Source organism: Scyliorhinus torazame, chromosome 13, assembly GCF_047496885.1.
Source record: "Scyliorhinus torazame isolate Kashiwa2021f chromosome 13, sScyTor2.1, whole genome shotgun sequence".
Taxonomy (NCBI): domain Eukaryota; kingdom Metazoa; phylum Chordata; class Chondrichthyes; order Carcharhiniformes; family Scyliorhinidae; genus Scyliorhinus; species Scyliorhinus torazame.
In genome coordinates, this window is record NC_092719.1 from 89,393,031 (window position 1) to 89,406,781 (window position 13,751).

The 13,751-nt window shown below is 48.3% G+C and overlaps 1 protein-coding gene across 1 annotated transcript in view; it reads left to right on the forward strand.

Annotated features, from left to right (window-relative positions):
* LOC140388180 (dynein axonemal heavy chain 3-like) overlaps nucleotides 1-11,233 on the forward strand; it is a 1,528,048-nt gene extending 1,516,815 nt beyond the window's left edge. The window contains exon 80 of the mRNA XM_072471941.1: nucleotides 9,751-11,233. Coding sequence (XP_072328042.1) covers nucleotides 9,751-9,896 — 146 coding nt within the window. The 3' untranslated portion in view covers nucleotides 9,897-11,233. The remainder of the gene's footprint in view (nucleotides 1-9,750) is intronic.
* The last annotated feature ends 2,518 nt before the right edge of the window (nucleotides 11,234-13,751 follow it).

Below are 13,751 nucleotides of genomic sequence, written 5' to 3' on the forward strand. Positions count from 1 at the left end.
GGCCGCTTTCATCAATGTTGAGGTGCTGCATCCGGGAGATGGCCTGCACACTCTCCACCTCGTGGGAGGCGAGTTTATCATTTTCTGCCGTTTTGTACTGGGAATAGCAATTTTCAGCGTGCTCGTGCACTGTGCATGTTTCAATCGCGACTGGCAGGGTCATATGCTTGATCTTCAGTAACTGCTCTCAGAGGATCAGAGTGAACTCCAAAAACGATTTGGTCTCTGATCATGGAGTCAGTGATATCACCAAAGTTGCGGGATTGTGCTAGCAGTCTAAGGTTAGTTAAACACGAGTTAAAGGATTCGTCTTTACCTTGCAATCGCTGCTTGAATATGTAGCACTCGAAGATTTTGTTGGTGTCCACCTCACAGTGGCTGTCAAACTTCTCCAGGATGGTCTGAAACTTTGTCTTGTCCTGGTCTTCAGCGAAGTGAAAGGAGTTGAATATTTCCAAGGCGTGATCACCCGCTGTGGTGAGGAAAAGAGCCATCTTCCGTGCATCAGACGCACCATTGAGGTCCGATGCTTCGACGTAAAGCTGAAATTTCTGCTTGAATGCCCGCCAGTTGGCACTGAGATTGCCGGAGGTCCTGAGCTGGTGAGGAGCCTGAATCTTTTCCATTGTGCCGGTATACATTCGTTGGTCGTCACGGATCTTGCTGAGTTGAACTAACTAGATTGAACAGGCTCCTGGTATCATGTGTTATGAAATATGGAATAACACAAGCTGCCACTTGATGCAGTTTTGAATAAAAGATGCTCCGTACTTTGAAGTGAGTTCAATGTGTTTTATTGAACTATTAGCACAGTTCTCAATGAGTTCGACTCTCTGCTAATCTCAATGTAGTAACTCAGTCTAACTGAACCAGCCTTGCTCTAAGCCACGTGCTGGGGTGTGATGCTGAAGATACACCCTGTCTCACTCTGTAGATGTTGGTCTGTGGAAAGAGGCGGGGTGCGAGTGCCTCATCCCTTTTATAGATACCTCCCCCGAGTATCCCGACTGCTCATTGGTCGTGTCCTATTCTATGTGTTCATTAGCTGCATGTTTGCATATCATGACAACATCAAGCTCCAAAACGGGGAAAACCTCAAATATGGCAAAGGCACTTTATGGAACAGATGGGAGCGGTGGACCCTTGGAGGTTCACCCACCCAGGGGAGAAGGAGTTGTCCTTCTTCTCCCCAGTACACAACGTACAGATATCCTTGAGCACGGGTGAGGTCCCGGAGGACTGGAGAATTGCTAATGTTGTCCCTTTGTTTAAGAGGGGTAGCAGGAATAATCCAGGGAATTATAGACCTGTGAGCTTGACGTCAGTGTAGGCAAACTGTTGGAGAAGATACTGAGGGATAGGATCTATTCACATTTGGAAGAAAATAGACTTATCAGTGATAGGCAGCATGGTTTTGTGCAGGGAAGGTCATGTCTTACAAACCTAATAGAATTCTTTGAGGAAGTGACAAAGTTAATTGATGAGGGAAGGGCTGTAGATGTCATATACATGGACTTCAGTAAGGCGTTTGATAAAGTTTCCCATGGCAGGTTGAGTAGTGGTGGAAGGGAGTGTCTCAAAATGGAGAAAGGTGACTAGTGGTGTTCCACAGGGATCTGTGCTCGGACCACTGTTGTTTGTGATTTACATAAATGATCTGGACGAAGGTATAGGTGGTCTGATTAGCAAGTTTGCAGATGATACTAAGATTGGTGGAGTTGCAGATAGCGAGGAGGACTGTCAGAGAATACAGCAAAATATAGATAGATTGGAAAGTTGGGCAGAGAAATGGCAGATGGAGTTCAATCCAGGCAAATGCGAGGTGATGCATTTTGGAAGATCTAATTCAAGAGCGGATTATATGGTCAATGGAAGAGTCCTGGGGAAAATTGGTGTACAGCGAGATCTGGGAGTTCAGGTCCATTGTACCCTGGCAACGCAGGTCGAAAAGAGTGGTCAAGAAGGCATACAGCATGCTTGCCTTCATCGGACGGGGCATTGAGTACAAGAGTCGGCAGGTCATGCGTGCAGTTCTGGTCGCCACATCACCAGAAGGATGTGGATGCTTTAGAGAGTGTGCAGAGGAGGTTCACCAGGAGGTTGCCTGGTATGGAGGGTGCTAGCTATGAAGAAAGGTTGAGTAGATTAGGAGTGTTTTTGTTGGAAAGACGGAGGTTGAGGGGGACCTGATTGAGGTCTACAAAATTATGAGAGGTATGGACAGGGTGGATAGCAACAAGCTTTTTCCAAGAGTGGGGGTGTCAATTACAAGGGGTCACGATTTCAAGGTGAGAGGGGGAAAGTTTAAGGGAAATGTGCGTGGAAAGTTTTTTACGCAGAGGGTGGAGGGTGCCTGGAACGCTTTGCCAGCGGAGGTGGTAGAGGCGGGCCCGATAGCATCATTTTAAGATGCATCTGGACAGATATATGAACGGGCAGGGAACAGAGGGAAGTAGATCCTTGGAAAATAGAAGACAGGTTTAGATAAAGGATCTGGATCGGCGCAGGCTGGGAGGGCTAAAGTGCCTGTTCCTGTGCTGTAATTTTCTTTGTTCTTTTCTTTTGTATACACCAGAATTGACTTATTTGTGGTGGGGAAAACGGTACTTCCGGGGATAGACAAAGTGGAATACTCCGCAATTGTGATATCCGACCACGTTCCACATTACATGGACATGAGGCTGGAGACGGGCAGGGCCCAACGCCCCACATGGAGGTTGGACATTGCTCTACTAGCTGACAAGGCCTTCAACGAAAAGATTTCAAGGCCACACGGAGAACAACCAAAATGGGGAGGACTCACCCTCCACGTTCTGGGAAGCGCTAAAGGCCGTAGTAAGAGGGGAAATTCAAAGCCCGAAGAGATAGGGAGGAAAGGGCGGCTAGGCAGCAGCTGGTCGACTCCATACTGGAGGTAGACCATAAATACTCCGAGGCCCCGACTGTAGAGTTCCTGGCGGAGAGGAACAAGCTACAAAGGAACTTCGATCTGCTCTCCACCAGGAAAGCAGTGCACCAACTCCGCCAGGCATGGGGGACCCTATACAAACACGGAGACAAAGTCATCCGCCTGTTGGCACACCAGCTGAGAAAGCAGGCAGCCACCAGAGAAATTGCACAAATCACGGATACCAGAGGCACATTAGAAACAGAACCAGAAAAGATCAACAAAACCTTCAAGGCCTTTTACCAAGGGTTGTACACCTCAGAGCCCCCAACAGGGGAGTCCGGGATGAAATGGTTCCTTGATGGACTGAACATACCAGTCGTGGGGGAAGGCAGAAAACAGGGCCCAGAAACATCACTAGCACTGGGAGAGATCATGGGCAGCATTAGCTCCATGCAGGCGGGGAAGGCGCCAGGACCAGACGGGTTCCCGGCGGACTTCTACAAAAAATTTGCGACAGCACTGCGGGAGATGTTCACAGACTCGCTGGCTAAGGGCACACTACCACCCACGTTAGCACAGGCCTCAATCTCGCTGATATCTAAGAAAGATAAAGACACAACGGAATATGGGTCATACAGACTCATCTCACTGCTGAACGCAGATGCCAAAATATTGACCAAAATCACTGCATACTGGTGGTCGCAGAGGACCAGGCGGGCTTTGTTAAATGTAGACAGCTAACCTCGAACATGACGCTCCTGCTGAATGTGATAATGACCCCATCTGAGGAGAGATACCAGAGGTAACCGTCTCTTTGGATGCAGAAAAGACCTTCAACAGGGTCTAATGGAAGTACCTCATTGAGGTACTGGAGCGGTTCGGGCTTGGAACAGGGTTCACCTCCTGAGTAAAGCTCCTATACAACGCTCCTATGGCGAGTGTCCGGACCAACAACAACGACACCAACTCCCGATACTTCCAGCTGCACAGGGGCACCAGGCAAGGATGCCCACTGTCCCTGATGCTGTTCGCTCTAGCGTTCGAGCCATTAGCAATTACTCTCAGAGCAGCAAAAAGCTGGAGGAGGATCAAAAGGGGTGGCAGAGAGCACAGAGTCTCACTCTATGCAGATGACCTGCTCCTCTACATTTCATCCCACAAAGCAGCATGGACGGATTCATCGCAATCCTGAAAGAGTTTGGCGCCTTCTCGGGCTACAAATTCAACATGAGCAAAAGCGAGATCTTCCCGGTCCACCTCCAAGTAGGGGGGGCAGCACTAACGGGACTGCCGTTTAAACAAGCCCGACACAAATTCCGCTACCTGGGGATCCAAATAGCCCACGACTGGAAAGGAATCCGTAAATGGAACCTCACCAGTCTGACAGAAGAAGTAAAAAAGAACCTGCAAAGATGGAACACACTCCCACTCTCCCTTGCGGGGAGAGTCCAGACGATCAAAATGAACATACTGCCCAGGTTCCTCTTCCTACTTGGATCCATCCCGATCTACATCCCCAAGGCCTTTTTCAAAGCACTAGACAAACTAATCATGGTGTTCGTATGGTGGGGGGAGAAGAACGCGAAGATCCCAAAGAAGGTCCTACGAAAAACAAAATCCAGGGAGAGCTAGCCCTCCCAAACCTACAATTCAACCACTGGGCAGCGACAGCCGAGTGAATAAGGGGATGGATCAAGGAGCCAGAAGCCGCGTGAGTGCACGCAGAAGAGGCTTCCTGCAAGGGGACCTCCCTCCGGGCCCTCGCCATGGCGGCACTCCCATTCCCACCCAAAAAAAACTCCAGCAGCCACCCTCCAGTCCTGGAACCAACCACAGCAGCAATTTGGCCTGACCAAAATGTCGGACAAAGCTCCCATCTGCAACAACCATAGGTTCACACCAGCACTGACTGACTCCAGCCATCTTCATAAAATGGAGACAGGATAGAAGGACACTGACATTTAGGGACCTATATACGGACGGCAGGATCGCAACACTAGACGAACTGACGGAGAAATTCCAGCTAGCCAGGGGGGAATGTCCAAGGTACCAACAACTCAAAAATCTTCCTACGAAAGGAGACAAGGCCGTACCCACAACCGCCGCAACGGACATTACTGGAAGAGTTACTGGACGCAAGCTTCCTAGATAAAGGGAACTGTAGTGACATGTATGAGCGACTGGTAGAAAGGGCCAACGCCGTACTGGACGCAACAAGACAGAAATGGGAAGAAGATCTGAGGATTGAAATAGGGTGGGGACTCTGGAGGGAAGCACTGCATAGGGTCAACTCCACGTCCACAAACCTGACGCAACTAAAAGTGGTACATTGAGCCCACTTAACAAGAACCCGAATGAGTAGGTTCTTCCCAGAGGTGGAGGAAAGATGTGAACGGTGCCAAGAAGGCTCGTCCAACCACGCCCACATCTTCTGGTCTTGCCCCAGACTTGCGGGGTACTGGACAGCCTTCTTCGAGGCAATGTCCAAAGTGGTGGGGATGAGGGTGGAGCCATGCCCGAAAGTGGCGATTTTTGGGGTATCAGACCAGCCAGATCTATTCCTGGGGAGGAGGGCGGACGTCCTTGCCTTTGCCTCCCTAATCGTCCACCGTAGAATCCTGTTCGGCTGGCGGTCAGCAGCACCACCCAAAGCTGCAGACTGGCTGTCCGACCTCTCGGAATCTCTCCAAATGGAGAAAATTAAATTCGCCATCCGAGGGTCAGACGACGGCTTCCACAGAACGTGGGAGCCATTCACCCGATTGTTCCGGGACCTGTTTGTGGCCAACGAACAAGCAGAAGAATAGCCAGGTAGCCAAGAATCAGGGGAAAGTAGCCAAGGCGTGAGGGGGAGGGATAGACCGGGTGGGGTGGAACAGCTAAACCTAAGAGAAAAGAAAGGCGAACCACAGGAGGGGGAGGGGGGGTGATGCACAATCAATTACTCTTGAGACAAGGAGAGTCATAACTAATAGGCTTTAATCAGCTAGAACTGTACCCAGCAGCTTCGATACATAAAGTGAAGGTAGCTGGGACGGCATTGGTTCTTATACTCCGCCTCTCAGGGCGGAGCTATTTACATTAGCCAATGGTAGACTCCTAGGTCTAGCCAATGGTCATCCACCTCTCAGGTACTGCAATACCTGGTATTACCACAGGGGGGTAAGAGGGAGGAGACAGGGAACAATAGAGGGAAACCAGAGAGGGGGGAGGGGGGGAGGCGAGGCAAGGGAATGATAGCCAAAAGGAGAGCACGGGAAACGATAACAAACTTGGCAAATACAGTAACAGAGAGCAAGGAAAATACGGGTGAAAGACGGAACGAACAGCCGAAGCGGAGGTGAACGCAAGATGAAAATGGCAGCGAAAACCATCCGGGAAAAGCAAGTGACAACACCAACACCAGATCCATGCTCGTATTGCCCTCTCTGTATTGGACATAACCAATGTAATTGTTTCTCCGGCACCCAAATGTATATGTGCCTCCCCAGTTTCCCACCCCCACAAACAGGTGCCTACTTATGTGTTAAACATAATATTGTTAACTGTACAGAGTTGCTGTTCATAGATATCATAGAATTTACAGTGCAGTTGTTGAGTTGGTGCACAATATCCTACCAGTTGCTTTTTTTCTTTCGTTTTCTTCTCTTCTATGTCTATAAATTTTATTCTGTGTACATAACGGTAAATATACTCTGTTCAAAAACCCGAAAAAAAAATTATTTAAAAAAAACTACCCGAGTAAGCATCGTCACCACAATATTCAGTCGCTCTCCAGTATAAGTGGCCAAACGAGCCGCCGTGTCAGCCAAAGTGAAAGTGTGCGCATCACGTCTAATAAGATCAAAGGTGCTCTGCGCCACCACAGAAACGGCAGCACACATATCCAATTCCATTTGGAGCACATGGCCATTCATCTGTATCAGAACTCGAATTGGGCCACACAGGGCAAACAGTTTAACTACATCTCAGCCTCATCCTCTCCTCTTCTGGATTGCCCAGGTGTAAAGCCCGGCCTTGGGCTGACGTCGGTCACCTGGAGCACTGGCCGTCTTGCTGCCTATGGTTATTTCTAGATTGGCACCTACACGTCACACACGTGTCTGAATCTCTTCAGCCAAGTCAAAGAAGCCCCACATCTCGACGGCTGACCCTTCGTCTAGAGGCCGAGTCGATGCAGCGATTGCTCCGACCTTGGGGACATAATGCCCCAAAACGTTAACCTCCATCCCTTGTATCGTTTGGATGCCACATTCCGCCCTTTCTCAGGACAACGATATCTATAGCGCCTGTTGAAAAGTCAGGGAGGTTTCGCCCAACAGATTTTTTTGTGTCTCCATATTATTTATGGATAGCACAATTGCTTCACAGCTCCAGAGTCCCAGGTTCGATTCCGGCTTGGGCCACTTTCTGTGCGGAGTCTGCACATCCTCCCCGTGTGTGCGTGGGTTTCCTCCGGGTGCTCCGGTTTCCTCCCACAGTCCAAAGATGTGCAGGTTAGGTGGATTGGCCATGATAAATTGCCCTTAGTGTTGGGTGGGGTTACTGAGTTATGGGGATAGAGTGGAAGTGTTGACTTTGGGTAAGGTGCTCTTTCCAAGAGCCGGTGCAGACTCGATGGGCCGAATGGCCTCTTTCTGCACTGTAAATTCTGTGTATGTCTATGTATATCGCAGACCAAACAATTGCGGAGCATGTCAGATAAAGCAGTTCCATACTCACATAACGCGGCTATCTTCAGTAGCTGTGATATGAACTCGGTGATGGACTCACCAGGGACCTCTATTAAAACCTTTGAACGATCACTGGCGGGGTTGCGTTAAAATGTTGCACCACAAGTGCCAGAAATTAGTCAAATGAATGTGTATCTGATGCTGCCGGTTACATAAAACTCCTGATCACTCTGAACGTGTGCGCCCCACAGGCCGTCAACAGTATGACCGTCTGGCGCTCATTCTCGGTGATGTTGTTGGCTCGGAAGGAGTAACGCATCCTTTCTGCGTACTGGTTCTAGTCTTCAGCACTGGCGTCAAATGCATCCAATTGCCCAAACAGAGGCATGGAGAAATAATTGGTTCCAACTTGGGTCCAGAAAATCGGGGAAGTGGCTCAGCCTAGTAGGTTGTCATGTCGATGGCGAAACAGTTTACTCCTCATCGCCAATTTAATAAGGACACAGGGTATCCACACTGAGTAAGAATTTAAAAATTGGTTTATTTACAATTACATTATATAGAAGTCCCGGTAGATCCATAGCAGGTCTCTCCATGCTCGATGCCTTACTGGCCAACCCTTTATACACAGTTGAATAGAGTCCCCCTGGTGCTCAGCGGGGGAGCTCGTACTCCCCGAGAACCACAGGGAAGATAATCATTCCCACCCCATAAGTCCCATGCAGCATACTACATCCACTGCCCCACTCTCTCAAGACAACCCAGTATCAATTCCAAACTAAATCCGCTGTGTCACCCTCTCTCCATAGCCCTGAATCAATCCCAAACTAATCCCACTGTCTCCCCCTCTGCCATAGCCCTGTATCAATCCCAAACTAATCTCATTGCCCCAACTCTCCCCATAGCCCAGTGTCAATCACAAACTAATCCCACTGCCCCACTCTCTCCCCCATAGCGCTGTGTCAATCCCAAACTAATCCCACTGTATCAAACCCAATCTAATCCCACTGTCTAACTCTTTCCCCATAGCCCTGTGTCAACCCCAAACTAATCCCACTGCCCCACTCTCCCCCATAACCCTGTATCAAGTGGGCAGCACGGTAGCATTGTGGATAGCATAATTGCTTCACAGCTCCAGGGTCCCAGGTTCGATTCCAGCTTGGGTCACTGTCTGCATGGAGTCTGCACATCCTCCCCGTGTGTGCGTGGGTTTCCTCCGGATGCTCCGGTTTCCTCCCACAGTCCAAAGATGTGCAGGTTCGGTGGATTGGCCATGATAAATTGCCCTTAGTGTCCAAAATTAATGTTGGGTGGGGTTACTGGGTTATGGGGATAGGGTGGAGGTGTTGACCTTGGGTAGGGTGCTCTTTCCAAGAGCCGGTGCAGACTCGATGGGCCGAATGGCCTCCTTCTGCACTGTAAATTCTATGATTCTATGAATCCCAAATTAATCCCACTGTCCTATTCTACCACATAACCATGTATCAATCCCAAATTAATCCCACTGCCTCGCTGTCCCCTTAGACCCATATCAATTTCAAACTAATCCCACTGTCCCATTCTCGCGACCCCCCCCCCCCCATAACCCTGTATCAATCACAAACTAAATTCTATTCCATCGCTCTTCCCGATAAAATTAATTGATATTGTGGTTTGCACTGCTGCTCACGGCGCCGAGGTCCCAGGTTCGATCCCGGCTCTGGGTCACTGTTTGCACATTCTCCCCGTGTTTGCGTGGGTTTTGCCCCCACAACCCAAAGATGTGCAGGGTAGGTGGATTGGCCACGCTAAATTGCCCCTTAATTGGAAAAAATGAATTGAAATGAAATGAAAATGAAATGAAAATCACTTATTGGCACAAGTAGGTTTCAAATGAAGTTACTGTGAAAAGCCCCTAGTCGCCACTTTCCGGTGCCTGTTCAGGGAGGCTGGTATGGGTACGTATAATTTTCCAATTTTCTCCTAGTTGGTGCAATTTAATTTGATGAATCCTCATCACTAAATTACCAAACAGAAGAAAATGGCTGCTTCATTTTCAATTTCTGAAAAGATTTTCCTAATTGTTTGTATAATTATAATCTAAATATTGGAATAGACTGTTCCTCCCACACCAGTTGTCGATGTGGATGTTAATGTTGAGGTCTGGAGAAACACTGACTGATTTATTTGCATTTCTTTGTTCCACAGTTTACAAGACTAGTGTTCGGAGAGGGAATCTCTCCACCACCGGTCATTCCACCAACTATGTTCTGACCATTGAGTTACCATCAGACCAGCCTCAGAATCACTGGGTCATCAGGGGAGTGGCCTGCTTGTGTCAGCTTGATTACTGATCACTGCAGATTCAACTAAATCACAAAGGACACCATGCAGTCAAGGGAGAGTTCCTCCATATTGTGGGACAGACTAGACTCTGCACATTAATCCAGATGTAGAACACTATTTGTATCCCAGAATTGTGTGTGATTTTTCTCTCAAGATGGATACAAGTTTCAGTATTTTTATATTGTCCCTTCTATTCCAGTGTGAAGGAGTGCTTGAAATGCGCAATTGAAATCTCCATTCTGTCTAAATGAGCTCTTCCATTTCTGTCTGGAGTGTTGCTATGTTTGACTGTCACACTAACCTTCCATTCATCTCCTGTTTGAATACACAAGTCTCCACAGGTACAAAATCCAACTGCGGTTTGTCAGCACTAAGATGCATCACTTAACATAACAATGTTGATGATGGAGAGTATTCCTGCTGCTACACACTAATATTCTCTCCATTCTGATTAATGGGAAAGTATGATTGAAATATATTAACTGGTGTATTTTTCAGTCTGCCATTTAACTGATGAGTGAAGTTTCTTTGTTTCATAAACTGCAAGCAAGCTGTCAGTCTGACAAGTGTGTCAGTCTTTTCTCTGCTGTCTGACAATCCTGGATGTTCACACAAAGGAATATCAGAATATTCAGCCCTTCATCATCCCATGAATTTAGGGTTGTTCTGTATCTTCAGTCCATACATCATAATCTCCATAGTCATTCATCATCTTTGAGTACTAAACTCTATCAATCTCTAGTTTAAAGATGTGTGGAAACTATTTTTAAGGACACAATAGGTCAAACAGTCTTCATCTGCACTCTTTGTGTTTCTAAATGTATGAATTGAATGTCACTATGTATGTGGGAGAGAATTCCTCTCTCCCGTTATTCGTTACTTGAAGCAATGTTTCCCAATTTGTCTCCTACACATCTCATCAGTGGGAAAGGTTTTTATTTAGTCTATAAATAATTTTCAAAATCCTAAACACCTCAATAAAATCATCCATTAATCTATATTCCAGGGAATACTTCCTCTTAATTTAACCTATTAACATTCAAATAATCTGTGCTGCTCTCCTTCCAAGGCTATTATATCCTTCCTGAGGTGCAGTTTTCAGAACTGTACACAATCCTCCAAATGGTGTATAACCAGAACGTTCTACAGCTCCAGCAACATGTTCTCCTTTTTAGATTCTTGCATGTTAGGAAAGAGTTCATGTTCCTGAGTACTTAAGTTAAAAGTTTGAATTGTTTAATAGATTGCACTTATTGTTTAATAGATTGCATAAAGGGGATACAGGTGGCACTGTTTTGTTGTTGGAGAGGTGATTACTCAACACAATAAACTTGAAGTCAAAGAAGTCAAGACTTGCTTTCTTGTTCTTATTGTATAGTTACCATTGGATTGTAATATTGCAGTCTAGATATAAAGTCTAGCATTCCGTTAGTTTTTGTACCTGACCTTAGTGGACCCATCAATCTAATCTCACTTGCACTATTCCTACTTTTATACCATTTAAATAATATTTAGATCTATCCTTTTCTGGTCCAAAATGATCCTCAAAAGTTCCCGAGTTGAAATCCATCTGCCACAGTTGTGTCTATTTACATAATCTATCAATGGCTCTTGGTTATTTTATACTTCAATGCACACTGCTGACTAGCCCACCAATATTTGTGCCATTGGCAAATTTGGATACATGGCTTTCTTTTGTGTTATCTAAGTAAATAATAATTATCTAGGTCACAATTCTGGCCCCAGTCACTTTGCTTCTAATTTGAGAACCTATCCATTATCCACCCGGGACTGGATTTTTCGGCTGCACCTGCCGCACGATTGCCACGAACAGGACAGGGACCATGTAAAGGTCAGTTGACTTCGGGCAAGAATTTCTGATTGCCGGGCGGGGCGGCCAAAAAATCCCGCCCCGTTTCCAGCCATCTGAAAAGGGTTTGGGGTGGGAGGGATGGTGTGACAGGGTGAAAATGTCAGGTATGGGAAAATTTAGAAATCTAAAGAGAAAGGTCAGGGCAATAGAGCAGTATAGGGATTTACGTTCAGACAAGCAGGAAGGAACAGAGAGTTTAGCAAGAATGGTGCATGAGCAAGTAAGGCCCAAGCAGGGAATAATAGTTTTTAAAATATTAAAGGCTCCTTATCTGAATGCACAAAACATTTGTAATAAGACAGATAAACTAGTGGCATAACTGGGTTTGATGTGAACACAATTGAGGTACCCTCAATAATGATGCTTAGAGATTAAACTGTAAAGAAGACTTTATTAGACTAATAACTATGCTACAGCTATGGACGAGAGCTGACTGCTATACAGACCATGAGGCAGGCCTTTATGTATGGCTCCCAGATGGGCGGAGTCCCCAGGGTTCCAAGCCCGGTCTTAAAGGGGACATCACCTTACATGATGATAAGGCAGTAACTGTTCATCACATTCACCCCCTGTTTAAAAAAGTCCGGAGGGGGTGAAGTGCCATCATAGGTCCATCCGTCTCGGTGGCCGGATCGTCCTCCTCAACCTCCTCAATTTGGGCGGTGGTGTGGCGGGCACGGACGTCCCGGTTGAGGGCACATCCGGGAGCACAGCAGTCGGAGCTTCGGTCCGTGTCGGGGTAGAGGAACTAGGCAGGGCCGGGGGTAGCGGAGCCGGCGCCGGCGGGGTGTGTAAAGGGGGGGCGCACGGTAGGAGCTCACCAACGGGTGGTAGGGCCGGAAGGGGGTGTGTTGTAGGGGGCGACGGGTCCTGCAGGGGAGCGGCGCGGGAAGGGGCGTCTGTGGTGGAGGATCCAGCGGGTGCCAGATCCCGGAGGGAAACCGTATCTTGCCTGCCGTCGGAGTACTCCACGTAGGCGTAACTGGGGTTGGCGTGGAGCAGTCGGACCTTTTCAACTAGGGGGTCCGTTTTATGGCTCCTCGTGTGCCTCCGGAGAAGAACAGGTCCCGGAGCCATCAGCCAAGGTGGAAGCGAGACCCCGGAGGTAGACTTCCTGGGGAAGAGAAACAATCGGTCGTGAGGGGTCTCATTCGTGGCCGTGCAGAGGAGTGACCTAATGGAGTGTAGGGCATCGGGTAGGACCTCCTGCCAGCGGGTGGTTGGGAGATTTCTCGACCGCAGGGCCAGAAGGACAGCCTTCCACACGGTCGCGTTCTCCCTCTCCACCTGCCCGTTTCCCCATGGGTTATAACTGGTCGTTCTGCTCGAGCCGATGCCTTTGCTGAGCAGATACTGACGCAGTTCATCGCTCATGAACGATGTACCCCGGTCGCTGTGGATATAATCAGGGAAACCGAACAGGGTGAAGATGCTGTGCAGTGCCTTAATCACCGTGGCTGAGGTCATGTCGGTGCAGGGAATGGCGAATGGGAAACGGGAGAACTCATCGATCACGGTGAGGAAATAGGCATAACGGTTGGTGGACGGAGGGGCCCCTTGAAGTCCACGCTCAGTCGCTCAAAGGGGCCCGAGGCCTTCACGAGCCGAACCTTGTCTGGCCGATAGAAGTGCGGTTTGCACTCCGCACAGACCTGGCAGGCCCTGACCATGGCCTTGAACTCCTTGGTTGAGTAAGGTAGGTTGCAGGACTTGATGAAATGGACGAGCCGGGTAACCCCCGGGTGGCAGAGGTCATTGTGGATGGCTTGCAGGCGGTCCTCCTGCGCGTTGGTGCATGTGCCGCGGGACAGGGCATCTGGGGGCTCGTTGAGCTCCCCTGGACGATACTTGATATCGTACGAGTAGGTGGAGAGTTCGATCCTCCACCTCAAAATTTTATCGTTTTTTATTTTGCCCCGTTGCGTGTTATCGAACATATAGGCGACCGACCGTTGGTCGGTGACGAGGGTAAACCTCCTACCGGCGAGGT